The 21,900-nt window shown below is 44.3% G+C and overlaps 1 protein-coding gene and 1 pseudogene across 2 annotated transcripts in view; one reads left to right on the top strand and one right to left on the bottom strand.

Moving 5' to 3' along the window:
* The window catches only part of LOC135254198 (peroxidasin), a 79,777-nt gene that overhangs the window by 36,983 nt on the left and 20,894 nt on the right, over positions 1 to 21,900 (top strand). For both annotated transcript variants that reach the window (XM_064334226.1, XM_064334237.1), the window contains 9 exons: positions 1,654 to 1,823; positions 4,059 to 4,176; positions 4,665 to 4,834; positions 7,073 to 7,345; positions 7,710 to 7,826; positions 14,213 to 14,371; positions 15,966 to 16,078; positions 16,686 to 16,842; positions 19,018 to 19,126. In XM_064334226.1, coding sequence (XP_064190296.1) covers positions 1,654 to 1,823; positions 4,059 to 4,176; positions 4,665 to 4,834; positions 7,073 to 7,345; positions 7,710 to 7,826; positions 14,213 to 14,371; positions 15,966 to 16,078; positions 16,686 to 16,842; positions 19,018 to 19,126 — 1,386 coding nt within the window. The remainder of the gene's footprint in view (positions 1 to 1,653; positions 1,824 to 4,058; positions 4,177 to 4,664; positions 4,835 to 7,072; positions 7,346 to 7,709; positions 7,827 to 14,212; positions 14,372 to 15,965; positions 16,079 to 16,685; positions 16,843 to 19,017; positions 19,127 to 21,900) is intronic.
* On the bottom strand, positions 9,165 to 10,158 carry LOC135254204 (elongation factor 1-alpha, oocyte form-like; annotated as a pseudogene).

Here is a 21,900-nt window from a genome sequence, read left to right on the forward strand (position 1 = left end):
ACACACACTCCCTCACTCCCCCCGGCTTCCTCCCTGTTTTGTGTAAACCAACGACAGCTGTGCTGTTATCCAAGAGGTCTGGCCAGAGAGTGAGGATTCCAAAGCGCGCGGTGGGGAATATTAAATACTAGCGGAGATGTACATCAGTATGCCTGACACTCTTCAACCATAAACGCAAAATGGATGGCAAACGCCGCTTGAGGCGGCCCGCACACAGGCCTCAGGCCGAGGCTCCCATTTAGTATATACGACCAGTAAATGAAAAGTCAATATTTGGCCCTTTTTTATAATATTCTAACTCCGTAGCATCCCGCCGGAGGCAAGAGGCGACTTCCCAGCTTTCCTCTGATCCCAGGCCAGCGTGGTTCTCCTGTAGAGGCAGAAAGAGTGGGACGCACAGTGTTATGAGTAACTCATATATACTCATATCATACTTAATCTGTTGGTTTGCGGAGCGAGGGAAATTTGTTTACACGTTAAGTTAAGTATATTTTCAGTTGAATGAGAAATGGTGCAAGAATGGGTTGGTCCCCCTGCTAAATGTTCTCTCTAACATTATAGATTGTGTTTTAAACCTGTACAATTAAAGGCCTAGATTGGCAAAATGTCTCAAAGGAAATACAAAGGTCTCTTCATGAAACCTTTGTATTTCCTTTGTTTCCTTCTAAGTTGTCTGCTAAAGTAATGTTATGGTAGCATAACGTAATAACGTAACATAAATGAATGCTTTTAAATGGATACAGCAGATCCTTTTGCTATTGCTTCACTCTTTGGTTTGGTCCGGGTTGTCCTGGTCTAGGAGGGTAGTCCTCTAGATCGGGTGAAAGAGAATATGGGATGGCCTTGTGGACCCCCTACATGCCCAAATCAGCTCCAGCATGCTGAGTACTAATACATGTGGTTTTGGGGCATAATCCACTGCTGTTTGCTGCTCTGGATAAGACCATCTGCCTCCTGTAATGTAACGTAACATCCGTTAGATCAGTGTTGTATAATGGGTAAGGAACTGGTCTTGTAACCAAAAGGTCACAGATTCGTAGGACACTGCCGTTGTACCCTTGAGCAGGGGTACTTAACCTACATTGCTTCAGTATATATCCAGCTGTATAACTGGATGCAATGTAAATGTTATATAAAAGTTGTGTAAGTCGCTCTGGATAAGAGTGTCTGCTAAATGCCTGTAATGTAATCCATGTATCCTGTTTGTTAACCATTTCTACATAGCATCCTGCTCTCATTGTTCTTTATTTATTTATTACAGACAGGATACGTGCATCTTGTATTGTGGGGCACACAGAATTACATCAGCTCATCAAGCATGCATGTTCTCTACAGAAAATACGCTAATTGAATACAGTAAATTTGCATTAATATTACCAACATAAAGAATGCGTACTTCGCAGTGTCTTTTTGTGAAGGTGTAACGGACCATACAGACCAACAGAAGAGCAGGAGTTTAACTTTTAACTTGGATTTATTCGTTGTTTACAGAAATTTGCTTTGCACCCGACTTGCGACTCCATTCGGAAGTCCCAAATTCATAACGGCATGCGGCAATAAACGCACGGTAGCGTCAGAACTGCGGGAGCCGCAGGCCGCGCGCGGCGTCCCTCACCCTCACCCTCACCCTGTCCGCCCTATCTGCACCCGCAGCCGCCTGGACTCCAACACGCTGAACTGCGACTGCGAGCTGCTGTGGCTGGCCGACCTGCTGAAGCAGTACGCCGAGTCCGGGAACGCCCAGGCGGCCGCCACCTGCGAGTACCCCGCCCGCCTGCAGGGCCGGTCCGTGGCCACGCTGACCGCCCAGGAGCTCAACTGCGGTGAGCGCGCTGCCCTCTAGGGGCTCTCTCGCACTCACTCAGTCAACCGATCAACCGGGCTCTACATCGCATGGTGCCATTTGCAAAGGCCGATATGCTTCACGACGGACATTTTTGTTGGGGAATCAAAAAGACCTATTTGGACCAGTGGATATCTGGTTCCAGGAAAGATTACCTGTCTCCTCAAAAGCCTGCCAATATGAACTAACGGAAAATAGTGCAGTACAGTGGAAGTCTCTTATTTAGAAATGAAATGCAAACATATAAGGAAAGTAGGGCAGCCCTCTCACACACGTGCATGCGCACACACCTACAGACGCACTACTGGAGACTTTATAATTATTTACACGCTTGGTGGACACCCCCTTTGCTCTGGGTATTATGTAGCCATTATAGTTTACATTTCACTCAGGCATTTGTTCCGGTCGGTATTTGCCAAAGCAGTGCACGTGGAGAGCCTTACGGTAAAGATCCGGACCTAGGAGCCTGACCCCGTAGCCTTTCGTGTTGAAGAGGGGGGGAGGGAGTCAAGATCAAGGGCTGCCTCCCAGGTGGAGCCCTGTAGAGGAGGCCCTGAGCTCTTCAGCTTTATGACCTGGCCTGTAGTCTCTGCTTCAACAGCTACAGATACCTAGAAACCGTGATTAAGTCCTCAGGGAGGCATTTCAAGGCGACCCTATTGGCAGAAGTATAACTCCACTGACTTTTCAGGGATCTTTATGGAACGTGATTATGGATTCACGTTACTCCCTCAAGTTTACATCTTGTAATTATCCCTATGAACTTATGCATCAGTGGAAAAACTTTATTGAGCAAAAGGCTTAAAGTGAAAACCGCTGCATTCAGTCGTTACTACTTGAAACAAACCACAAACCTCTTTGCTAATTTGATGGGCTGTTTGCGTGGTTTCAATAATGAGTCTTCTAACGTCTCCTAGGAGGCACACTAAAGGAATGTCTAATTTAAACATTGTGTAACCTTTACAGTCTCTCCCTGTAAAATGAAAGAAGTACGTACTGGTCCACAGCTGTCAAAACAAGCTCGATAAGGTGCTACATTTAATACCAGCAAGCTGAATTTCTGTGTGCCCCCACGTGTACGCACGTGTGTGTGTGTGTGCATGTATGCGTGTGCGTGCGCACGCGTGTGTGTGTGCGTGTGCGTGTGCGTGCGTGTTTGTGTGCGTGTGTGTGTGTGCGTGTGTGTGTGTGTGTGTCAAACAAGGACATCCCAATTATTATTTTCTGTGGAGATTTAATGTGGAGAAGGAGAGTAAAGGAGGTCGTGGGGCTGTTTGTTGAGTTGCTCAAAGTTGCATTGTCTGATCTGTTTAGAATTCTTTTCAGCTTTGCGGTCAAGGTTGGCACAAAGGAACAAAAGTTATGGCCTGTGCGATCTGTGCAAGCATAGAATGCGGGAGAGAGAGGAGGTTTATGGACAATCCTAAAATGACTCAAGCGTCCTCAAATGTGCTCGCCATATGTGGGAGGGGGCACACGGGGGGGCGTCTGTCCTGCGCAGGGGCTAGCAGAAATCATCCCACAGTGCTAGCCGCCCGAGCTCCCCCGTGCACCGACGCATTTGAAAGGATTCGCTATTTTTCCAGCCTGTGATTTATGCAAACGAATGACCGGAACATTTACCCCTTGCGTCAACCGAGACGAACCTGAATTAGTTGCCTTGGAGAACGGTCGACTAATTCTCTGTGGAAATCTTGTCTTTTGAAAACCCTCCTTGCATTTTAAGGAATGGAATGCCATGTACTTCATTGTCCCTGGATTATGACCTGTGGTAAATAATCATTGGTTTTGCTGTTCAGACAGCAGCACCCTGTACTTGTTTCTAAATGGTGATTACGGGGGGACATAATTGTTCTGATCAAAACAGCACAGATCTGACTTCATCAGAACATGCAGAATGACATCATTTGGCCAAACCTCAGGACAAACTAAAGCAAATTTAACAGCAGTAAAATTATTTAAAAGCATTTTCTGTGACTTGGTGAGGAGCCGAGACGCCTCTGTTCCCTGTCAGGCAGCCAGCCCCCCCCCCGGCTCCACCGGGCCTGGGCGGTTCCAGCTGGCCCTGGCGCCGGCCCTGGCACCAAAAACGCATAACCCCGCCGTCCGCTGGAGCCGGGCCACCGGCCGCCCGCGCCGCTGTTCCCCTCTGGTAAACATCTTCTCCCCCCCTCTCCGCACACCCCTCTCCCTCCTCTCCTGTCCCGCACCGCAGAGGTCCCCAGGATCACCTCCGAGCCCCAGGACGTGGACGTCACCTCAGGGAACACCGTTTACTTCACGTGCAGGGCCGAGGGCAACCCCAAACCCCAGATCATCTGGCTGAGGAACAAGTAAGACTCTCGTCTTAGGCTGGGAGTTTTGGGGTTCAGTGGAGCAGCCCCATTCCAGCCCAGATCTGAGATCTGCTGCAGTGCTTCCATTTTGTTTTTAATTGGATTTGAAGTGTCTCAGGTTTACACGTAAAGCTTTGATTTAGCTTCCTTGCTTTTCATTCATTCATTAATTCATTCATTAATTTATTTATTTACTTATTTTAGCACTTGCATATAAGTCTGCTAAAAATAGGTCTGTACAGTTGAAATCAGCCTTTACCCTTTTTTTTTCCAAAATAAACTTTTGAAAGTGGAGAGAATTGCACGAGGAAAGTGTTTGGCTGGTTGTGCAATACCAAGCATTCAGCAAGATTACCCTTAAAGCCTGAAGTTCATGATGTTGAGTTCCAGTGCTTCCAGCCCACCTCACCCCCTTCCTGTTAAGCCCAGTTTCCTTGTGTAATGTTTTCTGTGTGTTCTTAATGTGACTCCCCCTCCACCCCTAGCAATGCTCTGAACATGCGCGATGACTCTCGCCTGAACTTACTTGAAGACGGAACGCTGATGATCCAGGACACGCGCGAGACGGACCAGGGCGTGTACCAGTGCATGGCCAAGAACGTGGCCGGGGAGGTGAAGACCAGCGAGGTCACCCTGCGATACTTTGGGGCGCCGTGTGAGTGTGAACGAACATGTTCAACATCGCTCCGTCATATTTCACGCGGACATTTACAGTAGTATGTAAATGGTAAATGGACTGCATTTATATAGCGCTTTTATCCAAAGTGCTTTACAATTGATGCCTCTCATTCACCAGAGCAGTTAGGGCTTAGGGGTTAGGTGTCTTGCTCAAGGACACTTCGACATGCCCAGGGCGGGGTTTGAACCGGCAACCCTCCGACTGCCAAACAATCGGTCTTACCTCCTGAGCTATGTCCAAGGAGTTTAATCCTGTGGCGCACAAAGAATTTAAAAAATTTTTATTCAGACATCATGGTTTTTCAGACACATTGGGCTTTGAAGAAACATTATTAGGTGATAAGCTATGCACCTTCTGCAGAACATGGGAAAACAGGTGATAACTTTAGATATGTGTAAACTGTAAAATGACAGTTTGTGTTTTCAATTAGTTGTTTTCCATACATTCCAGTTCACTGTTCTGGGACTTCTCCAAGCTCCAAACATATAACTTGTGAAAACAGAGCAAGCAGCTGTGTTTCCGTGTACTAGCGTTCCAGTGATACTGCAGGTGGAATGCATAAATTCTTGATAGCTATTAAATCTTCCTCCAACAACCAGGGGAACTGAGGTTACCCGGAGGGGTGCAGGGGGGCCGACGCAGACATTGCGAGGAGAACAATATGTTCGTGACAAGTGCTCACAAAATCACTTGAAAAATTCTGGTGAAAATTCTGCTCTTTTAATTCTCTTTAACTGACCTAACACCACAATTATATATATATATATATATATATATATATATATATATATATATACTTTATTGTCCACTTTTGTGGCTTTGGCTTCACCATAGTATCACAGACAGTGAAGCACAGGGTCAGCAGCCAAAGCCACGCCCCCGGAAGTCCTCAGTTGACCTAATACCACAATTAATTTCCTACGTATTTCACAGTTTTTAAATGTACTTCCAGATTTTTGGGGGAAACCAGATTGTGATTGCCGCAATCTGTTTTATTCCTGCTTAAAACATTAATTTTAGGTTAAATAAACTCTATTTAGAACTCTACTTGAAGTGGCAGCTGTTGGCTATAGCTGCACTTATTGCAGCCAATGGATATTTCTCACTTTTCTTCTTGATAGGGTAAGCGAATATTTGCAGTATTTTTGGACAGTGCTTACCAGAAAATGTTGTATTGTTATTAGGTTGCACTATATACATAATATTTGAATATCAAATTCATTAAAATGCACATCTCTTTGCTTCTGTGCTTATCTCACAGTGACTTGGCCATGCTCCTCAGTCAATTCTAACCTTTGATTTATGTCTAAATGCCAGATTGCCTGTGAGCCAGCCTCTTTTGTAAGATGTAACAGATGTTCTCTCTTCCCATGCTTATGTGATTTTCTTTCCATTTTCCTGAAAATGTGCAAAGAATTCCCTTCTGTGCAAGTGTCCCAGGTAACAAGCGATTAAGGTTCAATTCGGGTTAGGACTCAAAGCACCACAATCGGAATCACAGCTCAGAAACCAAACGGAAACCAGAAAGCCAAGAAGATAGGATTTCAGACTGTTGGGCCCACTTCCCATTGCAGTATATTGCATTAATTTAGCATGTGCTTTCATCCAGAGTGCCATAAGGGCAATAGTACAGAAAAAGTATGGCAACACTCCTAGTGTCCTTAACCGTGCAAATTCTGGAATCCGCTTAACTGTCAACATTGTCATCTACAAAACACATCCAACAAACTGGACAACACGTCTTGCTGAATCTTAAATTTAAAAGCCACAATGTTTCCAGTTCTTAACGAAAATCAGGGCTTTACTTTTCATTCCATTGTATTGCAAATGTAGTTCTAATTTACTGTTGGTGGTGTATGTATGTCTGGAGCTTTTGCTCTCTAGTCTGAAATGAATTGTCGCAAGGTGACATGTTTATGAGTGTCCCCCCGTGATCTGTGAAAGTATGGAATGTTCCTTTATTCATTCCTGATTTTTCACAGCTGTTGATTGTTGTTAGTTACTTTTTAAGGCTAGCTTTAACAGTCACTGGTCCCACAGTGTAATATACCCTGAAAAAGGCTTTTAGGTGGAGGTTTATCTCAAATTAATTAAGTGCTTAAACAGAAGCAGCTCCCTGTGTCACAACACTTCCTCCCTCCATCCCTCCCTCCCTTCATTCATTCCTCCCTCCATTCCTCCCTTTCTCTCATTGGGGCATTTGTACCTCCTCAGCACGGCCCAGTTTCGTGATCCAGCCCCAGAACACAGAGGTACTGGTTGGGGAGAGTGTCACTTTGGAGTGCAGCGCCACAGGTCAGCCCCACCCCCGGGTCTCCTGGACCAAGGGCGACCGGACCCCTCTGCCCACCGACGCCCGCATCAACATCACTCCATCGGGGGGGCTCTACATCCAAAACGTCCACCAGGCTGATGGGGGCCAGTACACCTGCTTCGCCAGCAACAATGTGGACACCATCCACGCCACCGCATACATCATCGTTCAAGGTGGGGTTATAACATAGATTAGGGTTTGTCTTGTTTTAACAAACCTCAGTACTGCTATGCCAATACGTGTTTGTCTTGTCTGAACAAACTTGCACACTGTCATAAAAGTTGGTGTTTGTTTTATCATAACAAACTTCGGCATTGTTAACTAGATTATAATCTATCCTGTCTAGTTAAATTTTCTGAAGAAAAATATATAAAGCTTAAAAAATATTATGTCGAAATAGATAAACAAAATCATTAACGAGACAGTAACTGCATAGCCAGCATTCCTTCTGATACTGTGATTTATGCACTTGTCTATACAGAAGACATTGCTACATTACAACAACAAAAACTAAGCTCTGCCATTTCCCTTCCTCAGCGGTTCCTCAGTTCACGGTCACTCCTCAGGACCAGTCGGTTCTGGAGGGTCACACAGTGGACTTTCCCTGTGAAGCTACCGGGTATCCCCAGCCGGTCATTGCCTGGACTCGAGGGGGTGAGGAACCTTTCATTTCTGTGCCAAACTTGTCCCAGTAGTGTGTGGAGTTGGGGCCAGTTGTGTTAAAATACCCTGCTTTATTTGGCTGTTATTTTAGAAACAATCAGTGTTGTATACTTTCAATTAATTTTATGTTCATGCATGTTTTTCTTTTGTTTTGTTTTTTGCTGTGAAATTAAATGAACAGAATGGTTAAATAGGAACATTCATATACAATGGTATGCAAATGATAGCAAAACCTCTGTAGGCTGGAACATGCAGTTTCTGTACATTTTAATGCACAGTTACTATTTATTTTCTGAAGTTAACAGTGTGAAAAAATGTGGCCGGAAATTAGGGACTATACATTTATCTATAATCTTGATCTTTTTGGGGTGTTCAAACTGATTGATTGTTAAGCCTTAAATTAAGCTTGGTGCGGACAATTTCATAGTTTTATAAGTACTCTGACCCTTCTAACCTCTCACCAACAATGGGCTCCTCCAAGCAGCTGACTGAGTACTTGAAAATAAAGATAATTGACTCTTACAAAGCAAGTGATGGCTATAAGAATTATGGGGAACTGTTGAAGTCTAGGCAAGATCTGGAGGACTGAGAAAAATCTGATAGAACTGGTGTGGTATTCAGAACAAAACTCATATATCACTACAAAGGACCTGCTGAAGGGTTTAGCTGACACCAGAGTAGTAGTACATCGGTCCAATGTGCAATGTTGCTTACACAGAAATGATCTGCATTGAAGAATTGTCAGAAGAAAACCTTTCCTGCGATCTTCTTTGCACTTCTGGAATTCCTTCTGCACAGCCTGTCACGTTGCCAGTGGTAGCAGCCTTCATTTCCTCAGCCTTGATGGCACAAACCGTAACGGTCTGTCCCATGTCACAGACAGCAAAGCAACCAACAGGGAGGTATTCAGAGAAGCTCTCCACTAGGGATTGTGCCGAATACAAATACCATATTCGGCAACACTCGTATAATCCGTTCTCCCCGAATGTATCCACCAGAATATTTCAAATATTATTCAGATTTGGATCTATTTTCCCATCTCTTTGATGCGATTCACTCAGAAGTCAGCACCAAGTTTCTCAATTAGAAACACAACAGCGGAGGGACAGCGAGAGAGAGTTTCCTTTAACACTATATAGGCCAGAGCGAGGCTATCGTTCTTCGATGTCATTGTAAAATCATGACTAATGCTTTAATATCTCAACAATAGCAGTGCCAGTGATTATAATTGTAAAAATCTGACATTTTTGGCATTTAATACAGCTTCTGTGTTAAACCCCATCCACTTTCGGTTTACGCCGCTCACACTTACAAATACAAATAGGGGCATCTCTCTCCATCTCTACTGTCCACACACATGGGCTTTTGAGGGACCATGTTGGCAGTGGCAGCGTCTCCAGACTTCAGCTTCTTTCCAGAACGACAGTCTATCTTCTCCTTGAGCTCAAGGAACTTTCAGGCAGTGTAGCAATCCAACATAGGGCTGTAATGCTGTCAGGTCTGTCCAGGATGGTTCAGGATGATGACCTGCGAGGTACAGCTCCCAGCTCTCTCTGAGGTTTGCTCTTACCATCTCCATCTACGTTGACACGGCAAATTTCCTTGACAGAGATGTTCTTCATGTTGAAGCCAACATTTCCATAGGGCAGCGCTTCAGCCAGGGTGCATTTTCACTGACTTCACCTCATTAGTCATGTTGGCAGGAACAAAGGTCACTACCATACCTGGCTTCAATAAAACTGTCTCTACATGGTCCAGTTCCAATACCTCCAATGCCTATTTTGTAGACGTCCTGCAGGGGCAGACACAGGGACTTGTTGGGAAGGGGCAAGGGTCAGGATGGATTCCTGGGCCTCAAGCCAGGCGGTGCGGCTGGGACTTCCCTTCTTGCAATCGCACTTCCATTCCTAGAACCTGGTCGTATTGCTGCTGGCCTCCGGCTTGTTATCTCCATACTTACTAGAGATGGGCACAAAGGCAGCAGTTGCTGGGTTATAGCCAGTCTTTGTGATGTAGGTGTGATGTTGGTTTTAAAATTCTTCTTGCTGTAGGGAGGAAAATGGAGGTGGGTGTGGAATCTATCTTGTTTTTTACTACCAGGAGTCCATGCTCATGGGTCTTTCCTTTATTGGAAATGCCGGTCGCAGACTCACCTATTCCAGCAGCCACTATCAGCACAGCACAGTCATGATGTGCCACTGATCATGTACTCAAAGTCTTTGTGACCAGGGACATCGATAATGGTGACACAGTATTTGTTGATCTCAAACGTCCTGTGGATAATGTCAATGGTGACACCACGCTCACGCTTTGCCGTCAGTTAGTCCAAAAACGCAGGAATATGACCATGTTGTTAATGTGAATCTTTTTCTTTACCCAGGTTACTTTGTTTTGTTTAAGTGTTACACAATCACTCAGTCACAGCTGCTGCCTTTAACCAGGTAACAGAAAGAACCACAAATATCAACACATCCTAGAAGCTAATGTCTCAGAGTTAGTGAAGACATTGACTACGATGACATGCACATCATTATTCCAATCTATTTCTGAAAACTCAAGTATTCCTGTTACAGCCCATGTAAACTCCTTATTCCAAAAAAACAGAAACAACTTAAGCCCTTATTTCAACTATACAGAATCTGAATAAGATGCATTGTATGTGTTGTTAATAATCCACAAAATGAAAGTCATGTAAACACCTTAAAAACGTTTAAACAGTCAGTCTACACGTGCAGATTCGCAAGCTGTCTTGGGTCTTAATGTCAGCCAACTAGTTTACTGTAAAAATGTTGTGGCAAACGCAAAACCCTCACAATGTTTAAAATAATTAAACATTGTGTAAAACGTGTACAACTGAAAACCTTGAAAATTGTGATTTTTGTAAGGCTGAAGAGGCTTGTCGAACCACAGAAATTACACGCAGGCGGAAGACCCTGAAAGTAATATATTTTAAGTAGGGCTATCAACATTAACTCATTCGATTAAGCCCAAATAAGAAAATGTATGTTAATCGTTAAAAATAAATGGCGCAAGTTAATGCATTAACATGAACATTCCTAACTTTAAGGTGTAGAAACAAAATATTACCAGTGGTTCACACCTGACAAATTTTAAACACTTCATGCTCATAGAAGAATTACTAGGACACCATCCCTTAGCATTGAATGAAGGACACAAAAGGTATGTGCAGATACCCATCTATACATTACTAAGATTGGGTTATTGCTTTCATGACACATGTAATGTGCATATCTGAATGTGCCCCTAACCAGAATAAGGATCATTATTCGGAATTCTGGTTAGGGCCATATTCAGATAAAGAAGTTATCAGGTCTTCTACATGCACTGCATGCTGAGATCATCCAGATTTATATAAAGTAATTAAATTTATGTCTGTATTGAATCCAAAACCTAATCTACATGTATAGTATGGTTGATTGAGTACATTTGCAACCTTTTTACATTTGCACCATATTCTGAATAATGATCCAAAACGTACCTCAAAATCAACCATGAACTACTGACTAATGCTGCAATACACTTGACTAATGCAGCAATAATAGTGTATTAGTTATTGTTCATTAGTTCCATAGTTATTTTTATTGGTGATGGTTTTATAATTATATTATTAGTAGTTACTTTTTTTTTTGGTATGGTTCCTCTGTTAGTTACACAGTTAACATCCCAGCATACTCTGGGTCATGTACAAAAATGCTGGGTAGGCCTGGTGACCTATAATTATGGCTAGCATGGCTAAAAGACGAAACCTCAGAGGGGCACTTTTGGCAGGAGGTTCAGTTATGGAGTCAGCTCAACTTACTGATGTTTCATGAGAAACAGTATCAAAGATTATGTCATTATGGAGGGAAAGATGTCATCAACAAAGGCCATCAACAGATGTGGTCAGAAGCACATACTCCTTGCCTGTGATGTCTGTGCATTAGTCTAATTTAACAGGTGATCTTACAAGCATACTAAATGAGACTGGTGACTGCAAATTTCAATCAAGGGCTTCAGCAGGCACGTTAATCAAGAACGGTCTGTTGATTACTCTACAGCAGGACACTAAGGCTGTCAAAAGTGCCATGAAATTGAGTTTGAATATTAGCTTTTGTAATTAGTTAGAGTTCGAATATATTCGAATATCATTTGCCTATAATTCACAAAAATGAGCCGCTTATTGTCGGGCGCAATATGCACGTGACGCTCCCTCTAAACTGGCCTGCGCGTTATTTTCCACAAGCGGGCTGTAGAATAGAGGACATCGTTGAACCTTCATACTAGGTTACTACATCTGGGGCCTCATTTATAAAACGTATTTTAGATCAACTTTGTGGCGCGTATGTAGAAAATCACGTCAAAGTAGTGATTTATAAAATTTCAACATGACTTGATTTGACCGTGGAAACGGTTGTGGCTCTACGTCAGGTCTTCACTTCGCGTATGCCCGCAAGTTCATTTTATAAATGAGCCCCCTGCAGTTTCTATGGCCTAACGCGCAAATGAATAAAGCACTTTCTCTTGGATGTAATTTGCCACAACTCGGCATTTATTAATCACAATAATAGGGAAATGATTGTTTATAGGAAATCCCTGTTTATTTATTAACACAAAAACTATTCAAACGGCTAATACCTGTAGCCTAAAACAAAATAAATGACTTACTCTGTTTAGTTTGTTTAACTTCTTTCATCATCCAATTTTATCAAATTTTTCAGAACAGAAAGGAAACATAGCCTGCCATGGGTACATTATTTAGCCTATTGTTAGCTGACCAGACCTGTTGAACGAAGTGGAAAAAAAGAGACTGGCTCGCGAGGCTAGCTGACCAGTAACGTTAGGTGTCCATGGAGCTGAAAGTATCACCGGAGGTTATTGGCAAGGAAAACCAGACGATCCACTTGCTCTGGGTCCAGGGAAGAATGTTTTTTGGTTGACAGAGGAAGTAACGTTAGCACAGGAAATTAACTTTGCGTGCATGAACATGATTCGCCGCATGAAATTAAAGCCTGTATATTCATGGATCCAAAACTATAATTCGAATGTTCAAATTTAGGTTCGAACTTAAAAAAAAAAAAAAGATTTTCGAATAGTTTTCGAACTTAGAATATTTTTTGACAGCCCTACTGTAATCAGGTTGTAGTGCACAAGCCACTCATTATACCAGTTGTAGGTTTGATTCCAAGGTTGGGCATTGCAGTTGTTGAGCATGGTACTTTAACCGGAATTATTTCAGTAAATGTCCAGCTGTCTGAATAGAATGTATGTAGCTCTGAGTCACTCTGGATAAGAAATGTAAAATATAAATGTGTTGCAAAGAGTGCAGGCAGTGGACTACTGAGCAGTGGAGAAATGTGATATGGTCATATGAATCATCATTCATTATGTTCTCAACAAATGCATGTGTGGAGCACGCCTAAAGAAGCCTACAGGCCAAGGGCTTGTTCCAAAAGTGAATGGTTCTGACACTTCTGTAATGGTGTGAGATGCATTTTCCTGCCTGGTTTGTGAGCGCTTCTCCACTTATGCTGGATTCACACTGAAAGCGTTTTGCCACGTAGTGTTGCAGGTACGTAGCACTGGTATTGAAAATGACAGCAGTGAAGTTTGTAAGGTGGGTGTTTCCTTCTGGTGTTAGTCACAAGCTAGCTAGCTATGCAAGCTGGAACACAACTTGTTAAGTAAAATAGTTATGGAAGAATCAGTAGCTGAAGAAATTGAGACAAACTATGAACGATGGTGGCTTCTGTATGGCTATGAAATGTATGAAAAGAACATCATGGTAAAAAGCAGATTCATCAGGGAAGCCCACAATGTTACTGATCTTCATATATGCCACATTTTTTTTCTTTGAGGTCTCTGTATCTTGTAAATTTTGGGACTGTGAGGATTAATTTCACCACCATTTTGAATGGCAGGTCTGGTTCTAGAAGACCTTCCTCCTTTCATGGGATTGGTTTCCGCACTGGATGTACACAGCGATATGCAGTGGAAGTTAAATTGTTTTTTACGTGAACTAATAGTGCGCAATTCGCACCACTGCCAGTGACACCGGCAGAATCACATCTTATCGCCCTCTTTCTGTTGGAATTGAATGACTTCCGGCATTCAGGAATTCAGGACAGGAATACCTTGCTTTCTAATCTGACATTAGAAAGCAAGGTTAGTGTTAATTCCTGCATCTTAATCCCATGTTGTATTTTGTTTCACCTGGTTTCCTGAACACTACAAAAGGTGGAGTTGCAGGGATCTTGAAATTTTGGGGTGAAGGTAATGTGGTGTGGATGTCTGTAACCGTCTCCGTAGTGGTCTCACTGACCAAGAATGAGCAGAACGGGTCGGTGGGCATACTGACGGCCATCTCTCCTCTGCTACAGGGAGTCCTCTTCCCGCGGACCGTCGCCACGTGGTCCTCTCCACAGGCACCCTACGCATTGCCCTCGTGGCGCCCCACGACCAGGGCCAGTATGAGTGCCAGGCTGTTAGCCCTGTGGGCACCGTCAGGACTGCTGTTCAGCTCGCAATCCAGCAGAGAGGTACCGTTTCCTGTTTCCTCCATCCCACTTCCTGTTCACACCATGCTGTAGTTCTATTTGGGGTATTATTGTTTCAATAATAAATAAATAAATGTAACTTATTCACAAATAAATGCAGTGGATCGACTGCATTTATTTGTGGATCATCTACATTTATCCATGGATCAGTTACAATGTCTTTTATGGATCCGCTACATTATTTGTAGATCAGTTTTATTTATTTATTTATTTATTTTTGAGTCAATAATACCCCCATTTAATTCTAGCCATTGACTATCCAAGCACACCATTGGCTGTTCATTATATACAGCAGCACAATGGCAATGTACTTTTTTACCGTCACCAATCCTATTTTGCCAATATCATGATTGAACATAATAGCCCATTATAAAGGTAGGCCTGATGACTCGTATAAAGGGTATTAGCTCTTTATATATTTGTGAGTGTGTGGTTCAGTAACATTTTGGGGGGTTTTAACAAAATTCTTGTGTAATGGGAGTCCATCTTCCCATAATTAGACTTCTGTTTTACATGTATTACATTGCTACGTGTGGATTTGAATCAACTCTCTGTTCATGTATTTTTATGACACTTAAACATTTCCTGAAAAGGAGGGGCACACTGAAATGGTGAGCAGGGGGCCACTACAACCACCTTGAGCCCTTCAGCTAATTTTTCATTACACACATGGAAGCTGTAAATTATGGCTAGTGTGTATAAAGAGCGCAAATTGCAGAAAGGTGTCCTGGTCTCCCTCTTTATTTCTCCAGTTAAATTACAGGTCCCACTTTCTTGTCAGAGCTTGTCACTCTGTAATTCCCTGATGACATGATGTTTTCCATGTAGTAATGGTCATTAACCATTAGCACAATGCTAAAACACAGGCTGAGTAATAGCTGCCTTCAGAGCAGAAAATCCTCAGGCGATTTTTGTTTGACTCATAAACCTCCACCGCAGCTGCCTTCCCCTGATTTAATGCATTCACCGGATTTCATGAAACATTTGTGAAAAAGTGACCACGAAAATCTGCAGCTACAATAACGACAAAAGGGTTTAGGAGTAACAATGTTTTTGATATCAGCTGGGGTTATTTCAAATCTGTTTTGATCTGTCATGCAATAATGAGTACACTGCAGCCAGACCTGGTTTAATGGCTCGGTGGGGGGGTGGGGGGCGGGGGCTGGGGGTTGAATGTCATTTGCCTTTCGGCCAGAGGTGTTGCAGTGGGATTTGGAGAGGGGCTGGGGGGGGGAACAGTGTGGTTGGGGCAATTTTTAAGAATTTACTCAAACACCTGAGATCCTGCTGTGAAGTTCTGGTACAAATCGGTGAATGCAAGGAAAGTTCACTCGCTAAATGCTACCTGAGATGAAGAAAAAACTCAATGTTTGTGTTTCTTCTTGTTATTGGTCAGCTGTTTCAACGGAGCCGACATATTAAGATCGCAGAACAGAACCTCGGGTCGTGCAAATCTGTTTCTGAAACAAGCTTGAGGCATTTGGATGACAAAAAAGACAAAAAAAAAAAAAAGTCACTGAAAATGATTCACTGCGAGCCTTAATGTAATCATTAACACATGTTTTTAAATCATCAGTAACGCCTGTTTTCACAAATGCTCCAAGGGACATGACGGTGGAGTCTGGCACGGACACGCAGATTCCGTGCAGCGCTCAGGGAGAACCCGAGCCTGTCATCACGTGGAATAAGGTTAGACACCTGTCACTCAGTCGCCGCGGCAACCTCCTGCCCGCCCCCTCCAGATGGGGACCGTGCTCGTTACTCAGACTAGTGACTTGTCTGCAGCTGGTTTCCGCGGGAGATGTGCACGCACGTGTGTGAGGGGGAGGGTTAACTGTTTGAATTTGGAACATTTTCATTTTCTTTCGTGTCTTTTTTTCCAGGAAGTTGTTGATCTCACAGATTCGTTTGGCTTTAGCTTTACCCGGTTTAACTTGGGTCAATATAACCTGACTGCAATAAATCAGTGGAGACTGGGAAACCATTTCTTTTATTTTTTTACATTTCTCAGTTTTCAGTCGTAATTAAGAGTAAACTGAGTTTGACTGAATCCTGGATATAGTGGAATTTATATTCAGTGAAAGCCAACGTGAATTTGGCAGGGATGTGAGTTTGAACAATCTTCAAATGGGTCATGTCAAGGAAAATAAAATGGGGAGGGGGGAGGGGGGGGGTGGAAAGCAGATCCAGAGCTCTGATTGGGCGCTGGATTGGATTGTGCCGTCATCATTCTCTTATCCTTCCTTGTTTGACTCCTCCCCGCCCCGCTCCGCCTCCGTCTTTGGCCCTGCCCCAGGATGGTGTTCAGGTGACTGAGAGCGGGAAGTTCCACATCAGCCCGGAGGGCTTCCTGGAGGTGAGGGACACCGGGCTGGCGGACGGCGGGCGCTACGAGTGCGTCGCCCGCAACAGCATCGGCTACTCCTCGGCCAGCATGGTCCTGACCGTCCAGGGTAAGCAGCGGCCACCGGGCCCCCACTCGAACCCTTGGACACAGCAAGGGGCTCTGTCATCCTGTTGAGTAGGAACGCTCAGTAACGTCTTGATAATCCTCTCCTTTTGTCCTTACATTTCAGTTTGTGTGCAAGAAGTGATTGAACTGTTATTATGACTTTCCCTTTGAGTCATGCCTTTCCTCTTCTCTTATCACTATACTTACCGGGCAGCTAGGGTGTTCCTATGAGAAAATAAAGGGCTAAGGAAATGTTTCCTCCTGAGCTCAAGGCCCTTCGATATAGTTTGGTTGCCACAGGCCCAGCTGTTTATATTCCCAGGGTGAAAAGTTCAGAAAACAACAATCAAGGACCAGTCAGACCGGGATATGCAATCCCCACCATGTTATACAATGCTTTTAACTACTAAATATTCTGGCTAGCAGTTTGAAACTGTAAATCCAAGGTTGCAGTATCATTGAGAAATCATTGGAATCAGTTTACATTCTGTACAGTATGCCTCAAAACGGTTGAAAATTTCAGTTCTCGTGAATAGGTGGTTTAGAGGTTCACAAAATGGGTTTGAAATGCATCATGGGTTTGACTCCTAAATGAGGGCTCTACCAGCATCTGCTGGTCAGCCCTTTTAAAAACAGTTTATAAATAACAGTTTGACAACTGTCTGAATAATTGAAAAAGTGGTTGTTGTTTTTTTAAAAGAAAAACGTCTGTTTAAATATTTTGTTATAACCATTGGAAATTGGAATTGAATTGGAAAGGAGTTTTATTGCAAATCTAATTTCATTCATTGCTTAAATTTATCTTTCTTCCATTTCCGGTTCTGAGATTACATGTAACACAAACACATAACTGTGTGTAATTCAGCTGTGGAGCAGTAGCTCACTTTGTCCTCAGGCTGTACACAGATACTTGTGAACGGTCGCAGAACCTTTTAAAACCTGGTCGCAGAGGGTTTACCTGCAGTCGCACTGTGCGCTGTAGCTTTAGCCAGATTCAAGTCGCTGTGTCTGTGGCGTGAGAGGTCATGAGAGCCTTCGATTTCGGTAAAGCCGCGTTTGTCACGGGTTGGCACGGCGCCCAACTTCCCACGCCAGTCCGGGCAGCGTTCCAGGTCTCATGCAGAGGCAGCTGCGCCACTCAGCACCGTGCCCTACAGCGTTGCACGCTCTACCCGTTCCACAGAGAAAGGGTGGGGGGAGGGAGGTAAACGGGGACCCCGTCGTGTCACAATGGGTTATTTTTGGACAGGCCTCGCTCTTTAATATACTTCCATTGTCCAGAGCCGCCTGTTTTCAGTGGCAAGCTGGGGAACTTGGACACGGTCCCTGGTGGAGGCGGGCTTGGTGGAGACCTGAAGTGAGCATAGCATGGAGGCCGGGGAGGGGGGGGGGGGCTGTGTTTGACAGGCCATTCACCGCCAGCACTGGCCCCTTAGTGGCCGGTTTCCAGCCCGTTACCAGCCGCAAATGAGCGCCGCTGGCAGGGAGCCTCCGGGTCAGATTGCAGCGGTACGAGCGGCGAGGAGTTTGTCTGCAGAAGCGAGCGTTGCGCCCAGTAGGATCGGAGCAGTGCAGCAGAGACAAATATCTGCTTCTGGAAAATTCCGAACAAAACTGCAACAGAATTCGTTCGGTCTTGGCAGTCCCTTATATCGGAGCTTACAGCGTGGTTTGTCAGAGGAAATATTTTGCTACTGCACCTCTGCAGTTTAGTACTTCCCCTTCTGATATATAGACATGAGGAGAGATTAGTGGCCATGTAAATGCTTTGGTGAATGCTGTGAAGCTTGCACATCCTTTTTTGGGTTCTGCTGTTGTACTCTTGCGCAGTGTACTTACAACTGCTTAAGGAATATAAAGTGGCACCATGAGGAATGTGAGTCACCCAGAGTGAAGACGTCTGCTATAGTAATGATGTCATAAGTTAATAGTTGTGGCAGTTGGTATGAATATATGAGTATGCCTCCTATGCAATGGGTGAGGGTGAGTGAGGTGCTGAAATGGAGGATATGAACTGCAATTTATCTTTAATCAACACAGTGCATGTTAACATTAACACAGAAACTCTTTCAAGATGGAAAAAAAGATTCAATTTCTGTTTTAAAAAAAAAAGAAGCTATTTAAATATGGTTGACGACCGCACCGTGACGGATGGTAACCAGAGCGTCTCTTTAAGTCCCTCAGGTGAGCAGGACCGGGGACGTGTTTGTGGCCACGTCCCTCGAAGAGGCCATCCGCAGCGTCGATAGCGCCATCGACTCCACCCGCCGGCACCTGTTCGACGGGTAGGCCTCCCCCGCCGCTGAACGCCGCCGTGCCGCGTCAGCTCAGAGGAATCTCCAATGAGGGCTTGCGTTGTTGAAGAGGCAGAAGGGCTAGTGTCGATTTGGCTTTTACCAGCTGCGCTTGGGTAGCATGGTGACAAGCAGCGGTCAGCCTGTCAGGGACCAGGATTTGGAGGCCTCACTTGTGGATTACACTTTGACTTTTATTTTGAAAAGATATATTTTTTTGCTTCTATGGTAATTTTTTAAAATTATCTCATCATTTTTAAGTCAGTAGGCGAGATCTGCGGGGTCTTCTCTTGTTACAAAACTCTTTTCCATGCTAGATTAATTGATTTTTTAAAAATGTTTTCTTATTCCGAGCTCTTAATTTATATGATAATAAGTTTAAGGATTTTGGGCTTAGGGTGTCAACATTTACATGTGCCTCTGTGTGATGGCAGACACAGGAGATCGCTATCTGTTCCCTGTGGTTTCCCAATTCAGGACATTTCTGGAGTAATCTAACCGAGGCTTTGCAGTATGACAGATTATTAAGAGTTGCAGGTATTTCTGTCTCTCTCTGTGCCTCTGTCCATTCTCTGGAATTGAAATCAGTGTTGCCTGGGTCCCGTCTGGGTGTGATGCAGTGCTAGCCATGTCCAGGAGGAAGTTCTGGACGTACAATAATTCATCCGTCTCTGAAATCCACTCAGGACACTTACATCAAACACAGCGTACTAGACAGTCGGTTCATTCTTGCATCCCAGGGAGAATTCCTTTCACTTGACCACCCCCCCCCCTTCCCCCTACCAAAAGATTCATCCTGCTCTAATGAATTTGCCTCTAATCTGATTTGTCTGGAAGTCGCCGCTGATTGTCTGGAAGCCAAGGTTCACCCCAGCTGACCTCCTCGGGTTTTCTCTGAGCACGTGTCCTCAAGGGCTTCCTTGACCTCTGTGGCTCCAGCCAGCACAGCACTGGCTCAATCACCCAACCTGTCAAAATGGGTTGTTGCCGTAACCAGGGCAACCATGTAAACATGACGGGAGGTTGAGACAGGGAGGAGTAGGGGTGGAAATGAAAGCCTTGCCTCGGAGGGACGGATAAGAAGCCGTCCCAGGCGGGGTGTGTGAAGAGGGCTTCAAAGCTGACGAGATATCATTTTGTCAAAATCTTACTATTGATGCAGAAATACTTTTTGCTATGCAACATGGTAAACTCTAGGAACACTAACACAGATGCAGTAGAATACAACCCTGTGACAGGGGACTTAGAACAATATTAAGTTTATGTTAAAACTGATCAGCTGATAGAACCCTAGAACTCTTATGTGAAAATGTGTCATTGGCAAGCTTGTTTTGGTTTTTTAGTTGGGTGTAATAATGCAACTAGTAGCGCTGTCACCTCACGGCAAGAAGGTACCTAATTTGAATCCTAGCTGATGGACTTTCTCTGGAGTTTGCGTGTTCTCCCTATGTCCGCGTGAGTTTCCTCCAGATACTTCGATTTTGTCCCACAGTCTGAAAACATGCAGGTTAGGCTAATTGGAGAGTCTAAATTGGCCTTGAGGCCTAAATGTGGGAGTGAATGGTGAGCGTGCCCTGCAGTGGATTGGTGACCATTCCTGCCTTTCAACTAATTCCTGATGCCAGTGATAGGCTCCAACCCCCCCCCACCCTGACCAGGTGCAAGTGGTTTTGAAAATTGATGGATGGATGGATGGATGGATGGATGGATGGATGGATGAAGTTGGGTGTAATAATATCAAACTTACAGAATCTTGGGTGGAACGCTGCACAGATGGTCAGAAGTGATTGCAAAGTTATGCAGGCTGTGAAGGAGATGTTGTCACCTACAGTGGCCAGTGTTTTTCTGAGTTTATTTGACAGCCATTTTGGTCCCTTTGTGGTGGGCCTGAAAACACTCCACTGGACCCATGCCACCAGTGTTCCAGCCTGTCAGAGTGCCCAAACGCTGTTGACTTTGGCAGCACCAGCACCAGCACCACCACTGTGCTTCACATACTTAAAAAGCTGCGTCAAAGCTACCTGATAAATTACACAGCTGTCACCATGCTGTTTTTCCACAATGACCTTCTGGCCATTTAGGGTAATGCAAAAACAAGTGCACAAGAGCCCTGAGTTTGGATATGGAATTTGTTTTGTTGTAAGCGGGACCAAACAGGAAATGTATACTTTAGTTTATCTTGTGGGCCATGTGTATGGCTATCACTCTTAAGGTTTCATGGTCTGCAAGCTACCTGAGATATTAGCCCTCTGTTACCTTCATGTTGATTGGGCAGTCGGTTGTGTTATCTCAGTGGTTAAGCCTGTTGAATGTTTGATGGGAATATGCATTACGTCATTGGTGTTGCTATTGTGTGCTGTCCAACCAAAGGACTTTTCCTTCTACAGAAAAACTCCACGATTGGTTGAAAACCATGTTTCGCCACGAACATGCTGGCTCCGCACATATTTGTGAAGTTGCGGTCTCCCGCTGCTAGTGTCAGAGATAGCTCGACTGTCTGCGTGGAGGTTGCCAGGGATTCTGTTTCTTTGTGGGCCAGTTAAGTCAAGGAATGGTTCCTATTGTTCCAAAATAGTCCGGCCTTAAGCTGGCTCTAGGCTTGGGAAGGCTGTACGGAGGGAGTTGAAATCTGTGTTGTTTTGGCAGGGCCTTTATCTTAAAGGAAGGAAAGGCACTGTGTGTTGGCAAACGGGTTTGCTGGCTGTCTGTCTCTCTCTCTGGCCTGCAGAAGTAGCACACGCACGTGAAGAAAGGCAGTGCGTGTG

This window comes from Anguilla rostrata, chromosome 1, assembly GCF_018555375.3.
Source record: "Anguilla rostrata isolate EN2019 chromosome 1, ASM1855537v3, whole genome shotgun sequence".
Taxonomy (NCBI): Eukaryota; Metazoa; Chordata; class Actinopteri; order Anguilliformes; family Anguillidae; genus Anguilla; species Anguilla rostrata.